The sequence below is a fragment of the Muscardinus avellanarius genome (assembly GCF_963383645.1).
Source record: "Muscardinus avellanarius genome assembly, chromosome: X".
NCBI lineage: Eukaryota > Metazoa > Chordata > Mammalia > Rodentia > Gliridae > Muscardinus > Muscardinus avellanarius.
The window spans coordinates 107198957-107213258 of record NC_137792.1 but is presented as its reverse complement, the minus strand read 5'-3'; the positions used below and the strand labels follow the sequence as shown (position 1 = coordinate 107213258).

The following is a 14302-nucleotide window of genomic DNA, read 5'->3' as shown; positions in this document are numbered from 1 at the left end:
AACATTTCAATATTTCTTTTTGCTTTCTTTCTTACCAGAGAATATTTATTTTCTATTTTTTTAGGTGAAACTATCATATATTTATATATTTATTTTTCAGAAAAAAATCTATCCTAATATGGAATATGGACTCTAGATACCCAAAACGATCTTGAAAAAGAACAAAGCTAGAAGATATATATTTTCTGATTTCAAATCATATAAAGCTACAATAATTGAAACAGTGTAGTACTGTTCTAAAGGCAGATATATAAACCATTGGAGTTAAATACAAGCCTAGAGCTAAATTCTTCCCTATATTATCAAGTTATTTTTGACAAGGTTTCCACGAACATTTGGTGGTGGAAATAATAATCTTTTAACTAAATATTGTTGAAAAATAATACTTACATGGAAAAGAATGAAATTAGACCCTTACCTAATCCCATATACAAATATTAACTCAAAATAGATAAAAGACCTAAATATAAATCTTAAGACTATAAACTTTTAGAAGAAAATCTGGGTCATAAAACCTCACAACACTGAAATTGGCAGTGATTTCTTGGATATGATTTCAATGGCCCAGGCAACAGAAGAGTATACAAACTCCCTAAAAAATAAAAAATTATTGTATATCTAAAGACAATGTAAACAGAGTTAAAAGTTACTAATAGAATGGGATAAAATATTTCCAAATGCTATATCTGAAGGTATATTAATATTCCAACTAGACATCCTAAAAATTAACAACAATAAAGGCAAATGATACAATTTAGAGATGGGTAAAAGACTAACATAAATAATGAATCTCCACAGATAACCAATCTTAGTTGTCTGTTGGATGGAAAATCTTGTTTCTCTGGTTCTGGTGTGTGTTACCTATTTCTTCTTTGTAGTTAATCTCTTTGAGTATTTTCTCTAGCGCTGGTTTTGAAGACATAAATTCCTTCAGTTTCTGTTTGTCATGTAAGCTTCTTATTTTTCCATCTAATTTGATAGAAAGTTTTGCTGGGTAGAAAATTTTTGGCTGGAAGTTGTTTTCTTTCAGAGTTTGGAATATGTTACTCCAAGCCCTTCTGGCTCTCATGACTTGGTTTGGAAATCTGGAGTGATTCTAATTGGTTTGCCTCTGAATGTCACTTGGCCCTTTGCTTTTGTTGCCTTTAAGATTCTCTGTGTGGCTTCCACATTGGTCATTTTGACAATTATGTGGCGTGGGGATCCTCTTCTCCGATCCTGTCTAAAGGGAGTTCTATAAGTTTCCTGGACTTGTGTATCAACCTCTTGCTCTGTTTGGAAAATTTTCTGCTATTACTTCCTTGAAGAGATTGTTGATCCCTTTGGTTTCACTTTCTTTTCCCTCCTCTATTCCAATTATTCTTAGGTTAGCTCTCTTAAAATGGGCCCGTATTTCTTCAATGTCAGATTCCTGCTTTTGAATATTTTTTTCTAGATTAGAAACTATGCGTTCATTTTTGGAATGATCATCTTCTAAGAGCGAGATTCTGTTCTCCATGTGGTCTAATCGGTTGTTTGTGCTTTGAATTGAGGCCTTTACTTCATTAATTGCATCCTTTATCTCTTTTTGGCTCTCTCTGAGTTCTTTTTGAAGCACCTCTATTATTTCTACAGTTATTTTCCTGATTTAATCTTCTAGAAATCTCTGATTTTCTGTTTTATCGGGTTCTGATGTTGTGGGGTTGTGGGCATTCATTGCTCCAGTGTTATTCCTCTTTCCCATGATTTCGGAAGTTTGTGCCTTCTCTGGGTTCTTCCCTTGGGTCACTATGACTTCACTTAAGGTGCTCTGGATCTCGAGTCTGTAGTATCTCAGACCCCACTACTCCTTTACTGGGTTGTATCACAGAGTCTCCGACCCAGGGAGTCGATAGAGGCTGCTTTAAACTATGGGGGGTGCCAGGTTGCACGTTCTCCTATGGTGTGATATCTCTGCCACCGCCCCTCCCCCACTGGGTCAAGTCCCAGGGAGTACAGTACTGGGATTTCTCCTCTGTGGCCCGCAATTTGACTCACTGTTCTTGAGTATGCAGATGTAGCTGTTCTGGACTCGTTGAATTCACTGCTGCTGCCGCCGGTGGCAATATGGCACTGCTGACATGCCCTCGGCCGTGAGGCTGGCGTATTTTTTCTTCTCTGGTTTTGAGTTCCACTCTGAGTCCCTGCAGCGTGTGCTGAGCTCGGTCACTGGGAGCTTTAGATGCTCCCTGCGCCGAAAGATCCCGCCTGGCTATTCCTCAGTGGCTCACCTCGGCTTGCTGTAGCCTTCCGGTGAATTTGCCGCTGGCACCGGCAGTATGGCACTGTTGCCGCATCCCCGGGCGTGAGGCTGGTGTATCTCCTCTGTGGCTCTGAGCTGTGTTCTCAGTCCGCTTTCTCTCTGGAGCCTGGTGATTTTTTTGTTTCTCTGGTGATGGTGTTTTCTGGCTATGAAAGGCGCTGATTTTGTGGTACTGGAGATTGGTTGTTAGCGGGTCTCTTAAGCCCCGCTTTTCTTGGTCGCCATCTTCCCGGAAGTCCCCCTATTTTTTATTCTTTATTTTTGAAACGGGGTCTCAAGTTTCAGAGGGCCTCACTAAGTAGCTGAGGCTTGTCTGGGAACCTCTGATTCTTCTGTCTCAGCCTCCCAAATCCTGGCATTACAAGTGTGTGCCACCATGCTTGGTTTATCTATTACACATTTGAACATTAAATATTTGTATTTTGAAATTTGGTTCAGATTCCTTTGTAATTTTGGCATTGTGACAGTGTTCTTTAAGGTATAAAATCTTATTTTATTCATTTATCTATTTACTTTTTCACTGACTCAATTTATTATTTGTTGAGCACCTATTCACCTATTCAGAGGATATAGAGGTTAAATAATCCTTTTCTGAACTGTTGGGACAGAAGTTTTGAATTTTAGATTTTTAAATTTGGAAATGTTTGCATATATATAATGAAATATTGTAGGGTTAGGACCCACATCTGAACATGAAATTATATATCATATATACATAGTCTGAAGGTAATTTTTATACAGTATTTTTAGTGTTCCTGTGGGTATGGATTTTTTTGTTTGTAGATTCATGTCAAAAAGTTTCAGAGTTTGGAGCATATTGGATTCCAGATTTTTAAATTAGAGATTCTGAACCTGTAGAAGGAGAAGACACAGAGTATTTCTTTACTGTCCAAATTATAAATTGCTTTTTATGCAATCTGAACAGGATCTGGATGAATAAGTTTGTTGTTTGCTTTCTAAAATGGAGTCCAAGGTAAATATTTAAACTAATACGAAAAGAATCATTTGTATACCTACTTGTGTTTTTATGACTGCTTTTAACATTATAGCAGGTAAACACTGGAGTTTCTTCTCTGAGTTCATGATCTCCTTATTTGATTAAGTAGAAGGTGCTGCTGATAAGACTGAGGCAAGAGAATTATTTCAAGTTTGAGACCACCTTTAGAAACTTAGCAAAACCCTCAGAATCTTAAATCCTGTTTCTAAATAAAAATAAAATAGGGCTGGGGGTGTAGCTCTCAGGTAGAATGTCCCTGAGTAAAATTCCTAGTACCAATAAATGAATTAAGAAAGAAAGGAAGGAAGGAAGGGAAAGGAAGGAAGAATGTACTGCTGATAACGTGATTTTTGCATATTTTCCTTAGGTCTTGGCCTTTCTTCATAGCCTCTTCATTTCCAATAGCTTAACTGTGGAGCTGACACAAGACTTCCTCCCTTACAAACAGCAGCTCCAGCTCAGTTTACAGAATGTAAGTTTCATGTGGGTTTCTTCACCTGTCTCTTCAATTGAATTTCAGCCCCAGTGGATTTATGTTAGAATTACAGATTATTGCCTCCAGGATAATTTGTAAAAACATACTGGTACAAATTGCAGATATTTTAGTGTCCTTGATAATTCTTGTTCTTCCAGTTTCAACTCTTTCCTGTCTTTCAGGCTAAATGCTGCTTAAATCAACCTTTCCATACACAGACACCTTCACCTAACCACTTAAGTTTTGCTGATTTGCTGCATTTCCCAGATATATAGGCTTTTTTGAGTAAAGGTCTTAAGCCACTTTCCTGGTCAGTCAAGGCACTGACTCTGGGTTTCATTACCATGCACATCCATTTTATACTCTTTTCCTTTTCTCATGATTTATTAAAAGAGTTTAATTAATAATAATAATTTTTGGTACTGCGAATTGAACCCAGGGTCCCTCTGCCTCTGAACCACACCCCCATCTACCCCATTTTTTGTGACAAGGGCTCATTAGGTTGCTTAGGCTGACCTTGAACCTAAGGTCCTCCTGTCTCATCTTCCCAAGTACTAGGAATATAGAAATGCTCCATCACTTCTGGCTAAATAAATTATTTTAAAGGCTTTTTGTCTTTTTTCTTATGTCAGTTCTTAAGTGGGCACAGGAACAGCACTTCCATATATTTGGATATATATATATATATATATAGATATATAGATATATAGATATATAGATATAGATATAGATATATAGTCACATATATCTTCTTACTTATTTAGCATGCATTTAATGGATGTTTATGACTACAATGCGTACATATTCTATGCTAGGTATTTTAAATATACTTTTATTAATGCATTGTAGTATCACATCATAATGTAGTTCAGAGTGATAGGGACATACTTGCACATAGTACTTTGTGAGCTTTCAAGGCATGTTAAGGTACTGGACAAGCTGGGCATGATGGCACATTTGTAATCCCAGTACTTGGGAAACTGAGGAAGGGGGGTCATAGATTTGAGAGCAACCTCAGCGACTTAGTGAGATCATCACCAACATAGCATGACCCTGTTTCAAAATAAAATACAAAGAAGACTGGTAATGTAGCTTGGAGGTGGAATGCCCCTGGTTTCAACCCCCAGTGCCCCCAAAAGAAGGCAGTGGGCATATCTTAATGAAGCATATAAGCTTTTTATTTCTTGATGTAACATACAGTTTCATGGAGTTGAGACATAGATATATAAAGGTCACAATCACTTATGATAATTGCTATAGTAAAGACTAAAGTTTTTAAAGAGGCACATAGAGTGAAACAGTTGGTTGTCTGGTAGAGTCAGAGAGGTTATAATTCAGATCAGGTGACATTGGACAGCATGTTACATTGCATGCCATATATGGATGCATTCTTAGATGATAATGTTGATAAATTGTAGTGGAAATCAACCTCACTTGGCTTTTGAGGAGGATTGTGATTTATAGGATTTGTTGTTATTTGTCTGATACTCTTCTTTACTAGACTGTGAAAACCACTATCTTCTGATTTCTATGATCTTCCTACAACCCAATTAATGACTTGAATCTTCCTCCATATGCAATTTTACATGTGTTTAACTACAAGACTTTTCATGTATGCACATGGCTGACATATTTACAGGATCATTGTATAGTGACCAATCAGATAAGGCAGCCTAGTCTGCCTTTGTCACTGATGTTATGCCAGGGTCTTGAGATTGAGTGACTTTTTAACTCATATTTAAAACTGTGTCTTGTCATTGTGTTCTAGTTATGTAGTTTTAAATAGATTCCTTCTCACAACTAATTTTGATATTTCTGAGTATTAAAACCTAAGTTCTTTTGGCCTGTATTTTATTCTCATGGTCAGAATTTGATTCAAGGTCAAGTAGGCAGTGATTGTATCTGAGGAAGAACACAGAAGTTGATATTATAATATAATCTTTGGGAACGTTCTATAGAATCTATCTTATTGTACAGGATCTGCTTGGTCCTTAGAATTAGATTCTTTACTTGCTGAAACCTTATGTGATTTCCATTAAGAAATAAAACTAAGTTGTTATTTTATCAGTATATTTCTATTTACATTTTCATTTCCTTTTTAGTCCTTAGTATCATAAAACTCTAAAATTATTTTCTAGTTACTGGACTATGCGACATTTGGTTTATACTATGTTTTTTTGTTTGTTAAACACATATGTAAATGCATTGCAATTATACAACATATTGAGGTTTAGTGTGGTAAAAACATGCATGCACATAGTTTTTGATGTATTTCCCTCCAAACACACTATAAGAAGAGAAAAAAATGTGTACTGGTATTCTCACCAGTAAATACTTATTCATGATGTTGATGATATTGATAATTATAATGATACTGATGTCTTAACAGACGAGAAATCATTTCTCCAGTACCCGGGAAGAGATGGAAGAACTTAAGAAAAGGATGAAAGAAGCTCCTCAGACTTGCAAACTTCCAGGACAGCCAACCATTGAAGGCTATCTCTATACGCAAGAGAAATGTGTGTGGGAACACAGGGGGTATCCACTGGGTTAAAGGAGAATGGTGACTACTGTCACTTCATCTTTCTGATCTTGGGCCACCCATACAGTTAATAGATCCTTGATGGCTACAATTCCTGGGAGGGCAAGATGGGAATTAGTAAATGTGAAAAATAAAGAAAATTTATGGCATGTTGGGGGTTCATTTTTGAAAGCTTTAGAGTGATAAAACCCAAGTTTTTTTAGGTTCACAATGAAAATTGTTTATTGTTTAATCCTTCTGATGATATTTTGGGGCAAAAAGGAAGGTAGGGGAAAAGGACGCAGGAAAAAAATACTCATCATACCTTCTTTGTTCCAGGTGTGGTCCTAAGTGCTTTAAGAGAACTGTCTCATTTAATCTTTGATTTCGTCTTATATTCATTTTTATTTAATTTGAAAGTCATTTCTTAAATTTTTATTGGTATATTATAATCATATATTTTAATGGGATACGAGATGGTAGAGACATATATGCACATCTCTCTTATGTAACCCTTCCCCAATTCCCACCTCATTCTCTCCCCCCTCCCTCTTTCTCATGTCTGGCTTACTGATTGACTTTGATATGTTTATGAATATACACATGTACATTAGGGAATTTCCCTAATGTTCCCTCTTCCATCCCTCTCAGTTAGGTTGCCTTACTTGATCATCTGTTGTTTTTACTTTCTTGTCTAGAGTTCATCCTATGGCCCTTTTCTCCCTAGCTTCCACATAATAGGGAGAGCATCCAATTTTTTACTTTTTGTGACTGATTAATCTCATTTTGCACACTAGCCCACTTGAGACTCAGAGAGGTCACTGAATGTCATCCAGTTTTCAAAGATTAAATTCAGACTTGTGAGATGCCAAAACCTATCCTCCTATCATTACTTCCTATACTATTCCCTACTTTAGAATAATGTTGTTACTCTTTTTTTATTTTATACTTTATTTGGAAACAGGGTCTCACTAAGTTGGTGAGAGTCTCACCAAGTAGCTGAGGCTGGCTTTCAACCCTGTGCAGTCCTCTTGTCTCAGCCTCCCAAGTGCTGGAATTATAAGAATGCACCACCACGCCCAGCATGTAGTTGCTCTTAAACTACTTAATAAGTATCAAGATTTCAGTGGGTAAGACAGTATTTATTGGTCTTTGCTAAACAAGGAAAATTTATTGACCCTTAATTCACTCAGCATTTTAGTATTCCAGATGATTTGAGCTTTCTTACCTCCTAAATAACATCATTTAAACATGTATGTACTGTTTGACATTTTTTTCTTTTGAACTAGGACCTCATATCCCCAAAGCCTGTGGTTTTAGTCTCTACCTAGAGTTTTTTTTTCACCTGAGAAGTGAGTAGGCAGGAGAGGCACACTTAGAGGTTAATAGTGGCTGAAACATTTGCAAATAACAAAGTATAGCACTTCCGCAGTGATATAATGTTCTTCCCCCACCCTACAGCAATGCACTTTTGTTGTTTTTCCAAGATATAATTTCCCACATGTCAGGTATATCTCCTCAACCCGGACTATTTCAGGGCTTCTCAGTCTCAGGACTATTAACATTTTGGACTCAATAATTCTGTTTGTGATGGGAAGTCCTATATATTGTAGCATGTTTTACAACAACCAAGGCCTCTCCTCTTTTTCTGCTGCTAGCATACCTAGGTGTGAACCAAGTAAAATTTCTCCAGGCATTGCCAAATGTCTCCTGGAGGCAGAATTGCTCCTAGTTGAGAACCACTACTGTATGCTGTATGATCCTTCCATGCCTCAGTTTTTTGATTTGTCAAATGGGTATGATACTGATACTCAGTTGAATGTATACTTATTGAGCTTCTTTTCCTCCAGATATTATGCAATGCAGTGGAGGTACCCAGTCTGATAAAGGGGAAAAACAAGTATATTAATAAAATGTGTTGGGCACTCTGTTGGGGCATATATCTAAGGGCTTTTCTCAGGATATGATAGTTGAACTAGGATTTAGGTGTTGATTGGAAGTTTAACAGGCAAAGAAAAGGGAGGATTCTAGGCATATACCTTATAGGACTAAAGGCCTAGGGGTATGGGAGGACATAGTTTATTTTTAGGATTCTTGATTACCAAGAACATTTCTGGTTGACATCTGTTATTCTGATGTAATTATTAGCACTGTCCTATTTGCTTATAAATATGTCTTAGGTTTCAACTCTAAATTATGTTGCCACTTGTTTATTTGGTAAATGAAAGTAATTCAGTGAAACAGGAACATAAAGGTCCTCGAAGGTGCTAAAAACAAAGCTAGAAAGGTAAAGTTTTTTATCACATTATGAAGGGCTTTGCTGGCAGGCTAAATAGTTTGGAGACAGTGGAACATAGGTGGTTTATAGTAAAGGAAACTACACACACACACACACACACACACACATATATGTATATATATACACACACATATATATATATGTGTGTGTATATATATACATATATAGTATTCCTCTAATCAAAGTGTGAAGAGTGAACTGTTAGGTTAGAGACCAGCATGCAGTAACTGAGAGATGTTCTACTTCAGACTAAAAAATAAAATGGGCTGGGGTGCAGCTCAGAGGTAGGATGTCCCTGTGTCAAATCCCTAATACTACACACACAAGAAAGAGTAGATTGAAAAGTAGTGATCAGAGATGGGGAAAATGAGCCCACTGAAGTAATTAATTGGAGAAATAATAAATTTTGTCTTATTTGAAATATATCATAAGCATTACAAAGTAAGACAGCAAAAAGATCCTTAACTAATTAAGTACTAAAAGAGACGGAGAGAAGGAGGCAGCTAAAGGAGAAACATGTAGGGGATAGAGAAATACAAACAAATGACCTATCAAGTGGGAGGTTAGCCAAAGGGAAAGAGGAGCAGATGACAGGGGTTTGTTTCTAGTTTCTGAGATATGTGGCGGTTCCATTCATAGGGAATATACTAGGGAGAGTAGGTTTGGAGCAAGCCAGAAGAAGATATGGAAGTCAGTTGTTGAAGGTTAGCATGTACAGATATGTAGTGAGCCTCAGAGGAAGGGCAAGACTAAATCTGGAGCTTGGCCACAAAGAGCAATAGCCTCTGTCTTAGGGAGCTGAAACTTTTATTCTGTCAGCTCACATTTGCCCATCTTTGTAGGGGCTTTGGGAATATCCTGGGTGAAATACTACTGCCGGTACGAGAAAGAGACCAAAACACTCACCATGACGCCTATGGAACAGAAACCAGGTGCTAAGCAGGTCAGTCCTTGTTTATTCCTCATTTTTTGTGAGATATATCTATGACTACATCTCAGAAAATAATATATGTTGACTTGGTGTCAAATAATCAAGTTAATCATTTTCATGTGAATGAAACCATGAATTTCTATGCTTTCCTTTGCTTAAGTTTGAATTAGGGCACATTATCACTCAATCAAATAAAAAATAAAATTCCTCAGTAAAAGAAAATCCCATCAGATCTTCTGAAAGCACCTATACTCTTTCTAATCACCGAGGATTACAAGTACCTGGCAGTTCTACAAAGAAAATATGCAAAAACATGGATGCATTGATTTTAAGAAGGCCTTACTATAGGATTATTTTAAATAGCAAGTTTAAAAATATAAATTGATTTCTAGAATTCTTTTTAAAGGATAATATCTGTTGCCTACAGTTGAAATTACCCATACCCACATTCTATGTAATATTCAAGTATTTATAAGCAGTTAATATCTCTTCTGCTTTCAAACCTTTCATCACTTCTTAAAATGGCAAGGTAAGTTTAATACACTGAGAGTATAATTTGCTCACCTGGAAGAAACTGATCATTTTTGTGTGTAGTAATGAGGATTGAACCCAGGGCTGTTCTACCTTTGAGCTACACCTCCAGCTCTATTTTTAAAAATTGAAGCAGGGTCTCACTAAGTTGTGAGAGTCTTGTTAAGTTGTTGAAGCTGGCTTTGAATCTGAAATCCATGTCTCAGGCTCCCAAGTACTAGGACCACAGGTGTGTACCATCATGCCTATCTGAACTTGATCACTTATACACATTCACAAACATGCAATATGCATGTGCACATTAACACACATGCATATTTCTCAAAGTAACAGCTGATTGTCACATGTATTGTTCAAACTCCTAAAGTAGTTCAAGTGTTTGTATCTCCTGTAAACTTACTCAGATGCTTGCTCTTAATGCTTGATGTTTTTCTGGTGGTAATTGTAACTATCTCCCCCAACATAAATCTCATAAAGAATCAATATGAAACAGAAATAAGCTGTTGACAGGCAAACAGTTGTCAAGCCAGATATCGAGATAAATCTGTAGACATATTTGAAGATGGCGTGTTTAATAACACAGCATGTGAGAAATAAGGAAAATATATTTTTTATGGTACTGGGATTGAACCCAGTGGCAATCTAGCTCTGAGCTACACCCCAAGCCCTGTTGTATTTTTATTTTTAAACAGGATCTCACTAGGATGATGAGAGTCTCACTATTTTCTGAGGCTATCCTCAAACTTGCAATCCTCTTGTCTCAGCCTCCCAAGTACTTGGATTGCAAGCATGCCCCACCACACCCAGCTTGAGGGAGATATTTAATAAGCTTTTAGTCATGGTAGCATTTTTTTCTTCAGTGAAGAATGAGTTATATTATTAGTGCCTGAGTTTAAGAATTTACTGTTGCAAGTAAATAAAGATTCACAATTCACCATTGAAAGTCATGTAAAATGATCCAATTTAGGTAGGCAGGAATTTGGAGATCAATTGGGCCAAGTTCTCTCCCATTATTGGTGTTTTGTATGGAAGATCACTCTTGTATGTTTTACTCATAATAAGATTACAGAAGACTGATATTTGGTTGCAGGTTGTTGAAAACTACTTTTTTCTATAATCTTTAAATGTAAGATTTGCCACTCTGCATTGAATGTTTTTTGGAAATGGGATGAACCTTTAGGGAAATATACCAAACAGGGTTTCCAGAATCCTCATTCATTCTTCTACCCATGCTTTTATTTACTCATCTATAATTTCCATTTACTCATCCATGACTTCAAAACAGTCCTGTTTCCAGTCTGCCAATTGCCAAAGTGACTTTCTGTGTGGTTCGAATAAATTCATCTTGTGTTGCAGCACAAAATTTATCCCAAATGAGTCAGAATTTAGCTGATGTATCTGACTGGCAAATGTTTATGAGCAACACCAGCCTGCAGTCTTTTCATTTTATTTTTCTACACATACTTCTTTCCAAATCTTGGTGGAAGTTAAATCTCTTCTTGTACACAGTAATATCATTTACATTCATTCTTTCCTGCTAAGAAGTACTTAAATGCAAACCAATGACAGAGTCAGCAGATAGCACTTTCATATCCTCCTAGCAGATGTGAGCAAGCCCTCCTTTTAGTTTTTCTTTCTCTCTTCCCTTTTCATTGAGTAGCTGCTTGCAAAACTGCAACAGTGTCAGCCTAAGCAGTTTTAATAAGGGATTCCTTTTGAAGTGGAAAGAGGAACTCAGTTTTCCATTTAGAAGGTGGGGATGGGGAATATAGAAGTATTTCCTCAAATCGGAGTTGGAAATTTCTTCTTACCAGTTCTCTAACTCAATTCTGGTACTAGTTTCTGACATGCAAATATAAGTACATGATTTGAAGATGATGATGATGATGATGATGATGATGATGATGATGATGATGATGAAGCCAAGCATAGTACACAAGCCTGTGATTCCAAAAGTTGGGAGGTTGAGACAGGAAGATTACAGATTCAAGGCAAGTGTATAGTAACTTAGCAAGGCTGTTTCAAAATAAACAATAAAATATGATTAGGGTTTAGGTCAGAAGTAGAATCTCTAGTACAATAATAATAATGGTACTATAAAACCCACTACTTCTTGAATGCTTACTGTGTGCCAAGCACTGAGATAGGCATGTTCTGTCATATTCCTTGCTAATTTTAGCAGCAGCACTGTGAAGTAAGTGTCCTAAAGCCCAGTTTGGAGATGGAGGTACTGGCCATCTTTCTGACTTTGACATTTACCAGTGTCCCCTACTAGCTGAGCCTGTCAACTCTCATTTTTGTTGCATTGCTTCTTCACTAATCACCTCCCGAACCGAATTTTATTAGATCCTCATCTCTTCCATGGTAGTAATTGTGGTAAGAAGAAAGAGGCTGCATTTTGAGTTTCAAGGATTGTGTTTAAATCGTCACTCTGTGTTCTACTTGCTTTTTGACCTTGAGCAAAGTACTTGCTATTGTGCAAGTCTCAGTTTCCTCATCTCGAAAGTGTCAAGGATGGAGATTTATTTCATAAGCATTTACTAAGCACTAGATATTTTCTAGGGAATAGAGAAAGGAAGATGAGTAAGAAGCCGGGCATGGTGATGTACCCCGGTAATCCAAGTAATTGAGCGGCTGAGACAGAAGAATCACAGTTTTGAGGCCAGTCCCAACAACTTATTGAGACCTTCAGGAACTTAGGCCCTGTTTTAAAGTAAAAACTAAAATAGGACTGGGTGTGGAACCCAGAAGTAGAATACCTTTGGGTTCAATCATCAGTATTACAAAAGAAAAGAAAAATGAATAAAACACTGACCATGTTCATGAGGACTACTCAGACAAGTGGGGATACCAGACATAAAATTAGAACTTTTTAATATAAGGTGAAAAACACAGAGTGGGCAATGTATGAGGGTAAGGAGTGATTTTGGAGGAAATGAAACTTGGAATGCAGTTTGTAGAACAAGTAAGAACTTAGCCAGGCAAAGACATAGATAAAGTCACTTTAGGGGGAAAGAACAGTATATGCAAGGTCGTGGAGTCATGAATGAGCATATGTGCATGAAATAATAAATTTTGACCTAATGGGAAATAAAATAGTTGGGGGTGGCTGGGGGGTCATGGGCGGAGTGTAGGCCCCTGAGCTGCAGTGCCAGGTCTGTGTCTAGACATTATGTCACCCAAACTAGCCCCTGTAACTAATCACCCAATACTTCTCATTTCACATCCAACAAATTTCAGATTAATTTTTTTGCGTTCCTGCATTTGAGAGTTTAAACAGAAAGGGTGAATATTGTGACTGTCATTCTCATCTTAAAAGACTAATATGGTATATCCCAAGCATTGGGGTAGGGAAAGCATATTGAAGAAAAATTTAGGGTTGATGTTTTTTAATGCAGGAATAGCAAAAAATGATTCACTTGAAATTAGTTGGATGTGCAAAAAGTGTAAAATATTGGGTGAGTAGCCATATGGACTGGTATGGGTGGCGTAATGCCTAGTCACAGACCTAGAACTTGGGTAATGTTTCTGTATTTGAGGTAGATGGTTGATAGTATTATTAACTTCTAGTAAGATTGTGGAGATAAAGCTCAGAGAGGGAAAATGGTTTGCCCAGGGTCACATAGCATAACTGAGATAAGACTCCAAGTCTTAAGGTTTTAGTTTACTCCTGGTTCCACACACCAACTTGGGTGACTTTGAGTAAGCCATTTTACCTCTCTGAGAAAATAAAGACCGGGTATTCCTTTGTGGCCAAATAATACTCCATGCTCTGTATGTGTGTATGGAGAAGGGGGAGGGGAGAGAGAGAGAGAGAGAGAGAGAGAGAGAGAGAGAGAAAGAGGAAGAAGAAGAAGAAGGAGGAGGAGGAGGAGGAGGAGGAGGAGGAGGAAAGAGAAAAGAAGAAGAAGAAGAAGAAGAAGAAGAAGAAGAAGAAGAAGAAGAAGAAGAAGAAGAAAGAAAGAAAAAGAAGGAGGAGGAGGAGGAGGGAGGAAGAGGGGGAAAGGTGAGAGAAAGAAAACAAGGAAAAAAAGAAAGAAAGGAAGGGGGAAAAAGAAAGAAAGGAAGGGGAAAAAAGAAAGGAAGGAAGGAAGGAAGGAAGGAAGGAAGGAAGAAAGGAAGGAAGGAAGGGTGTTTGTATTAGCTCATGGCAGCAGGGGAGAGAGAAACCTGCTTTACCAGTGTGCCTGGAAAACAGTCCCCAGCCACGCTCCCTTTCACTAGCAACCAAGTTTAGCCTCCAAACATGGTTATGTTGTCAACTACA

At 37.3% G+C, this 14302-nt stretch overlaps 1 protein-coding gene across 2 annotated transcripts in view; it reads left to right on the top strand.

Moving 5' to 3' along the window:
* Positions 1–14302, top strand: part of OPHN1 (oligophrenin 1) — a gene marked incomplete at both ends in the record, with an annotated part of 391547 nt that overhangs the window by 193421 nt on the left and 183824 nt on the right. For both annotated transcript variants that reach the window (XM_080718711.1, XM_080718710.1), the window contains 3 exons: positions 3646–3750; positions 6143–6272; positions 9416–9516. In XM_080718711.1, the coding sequence (XP_080574837.1) occupies positions 3646–3750; positions 6143–6272; positions 9416–9516 (336 nt within the window). The remainder of the gene's footprint in view (positions 1–3645; positions 3751–6142; positions 6273–9415; positions 9517–14302) is intronic.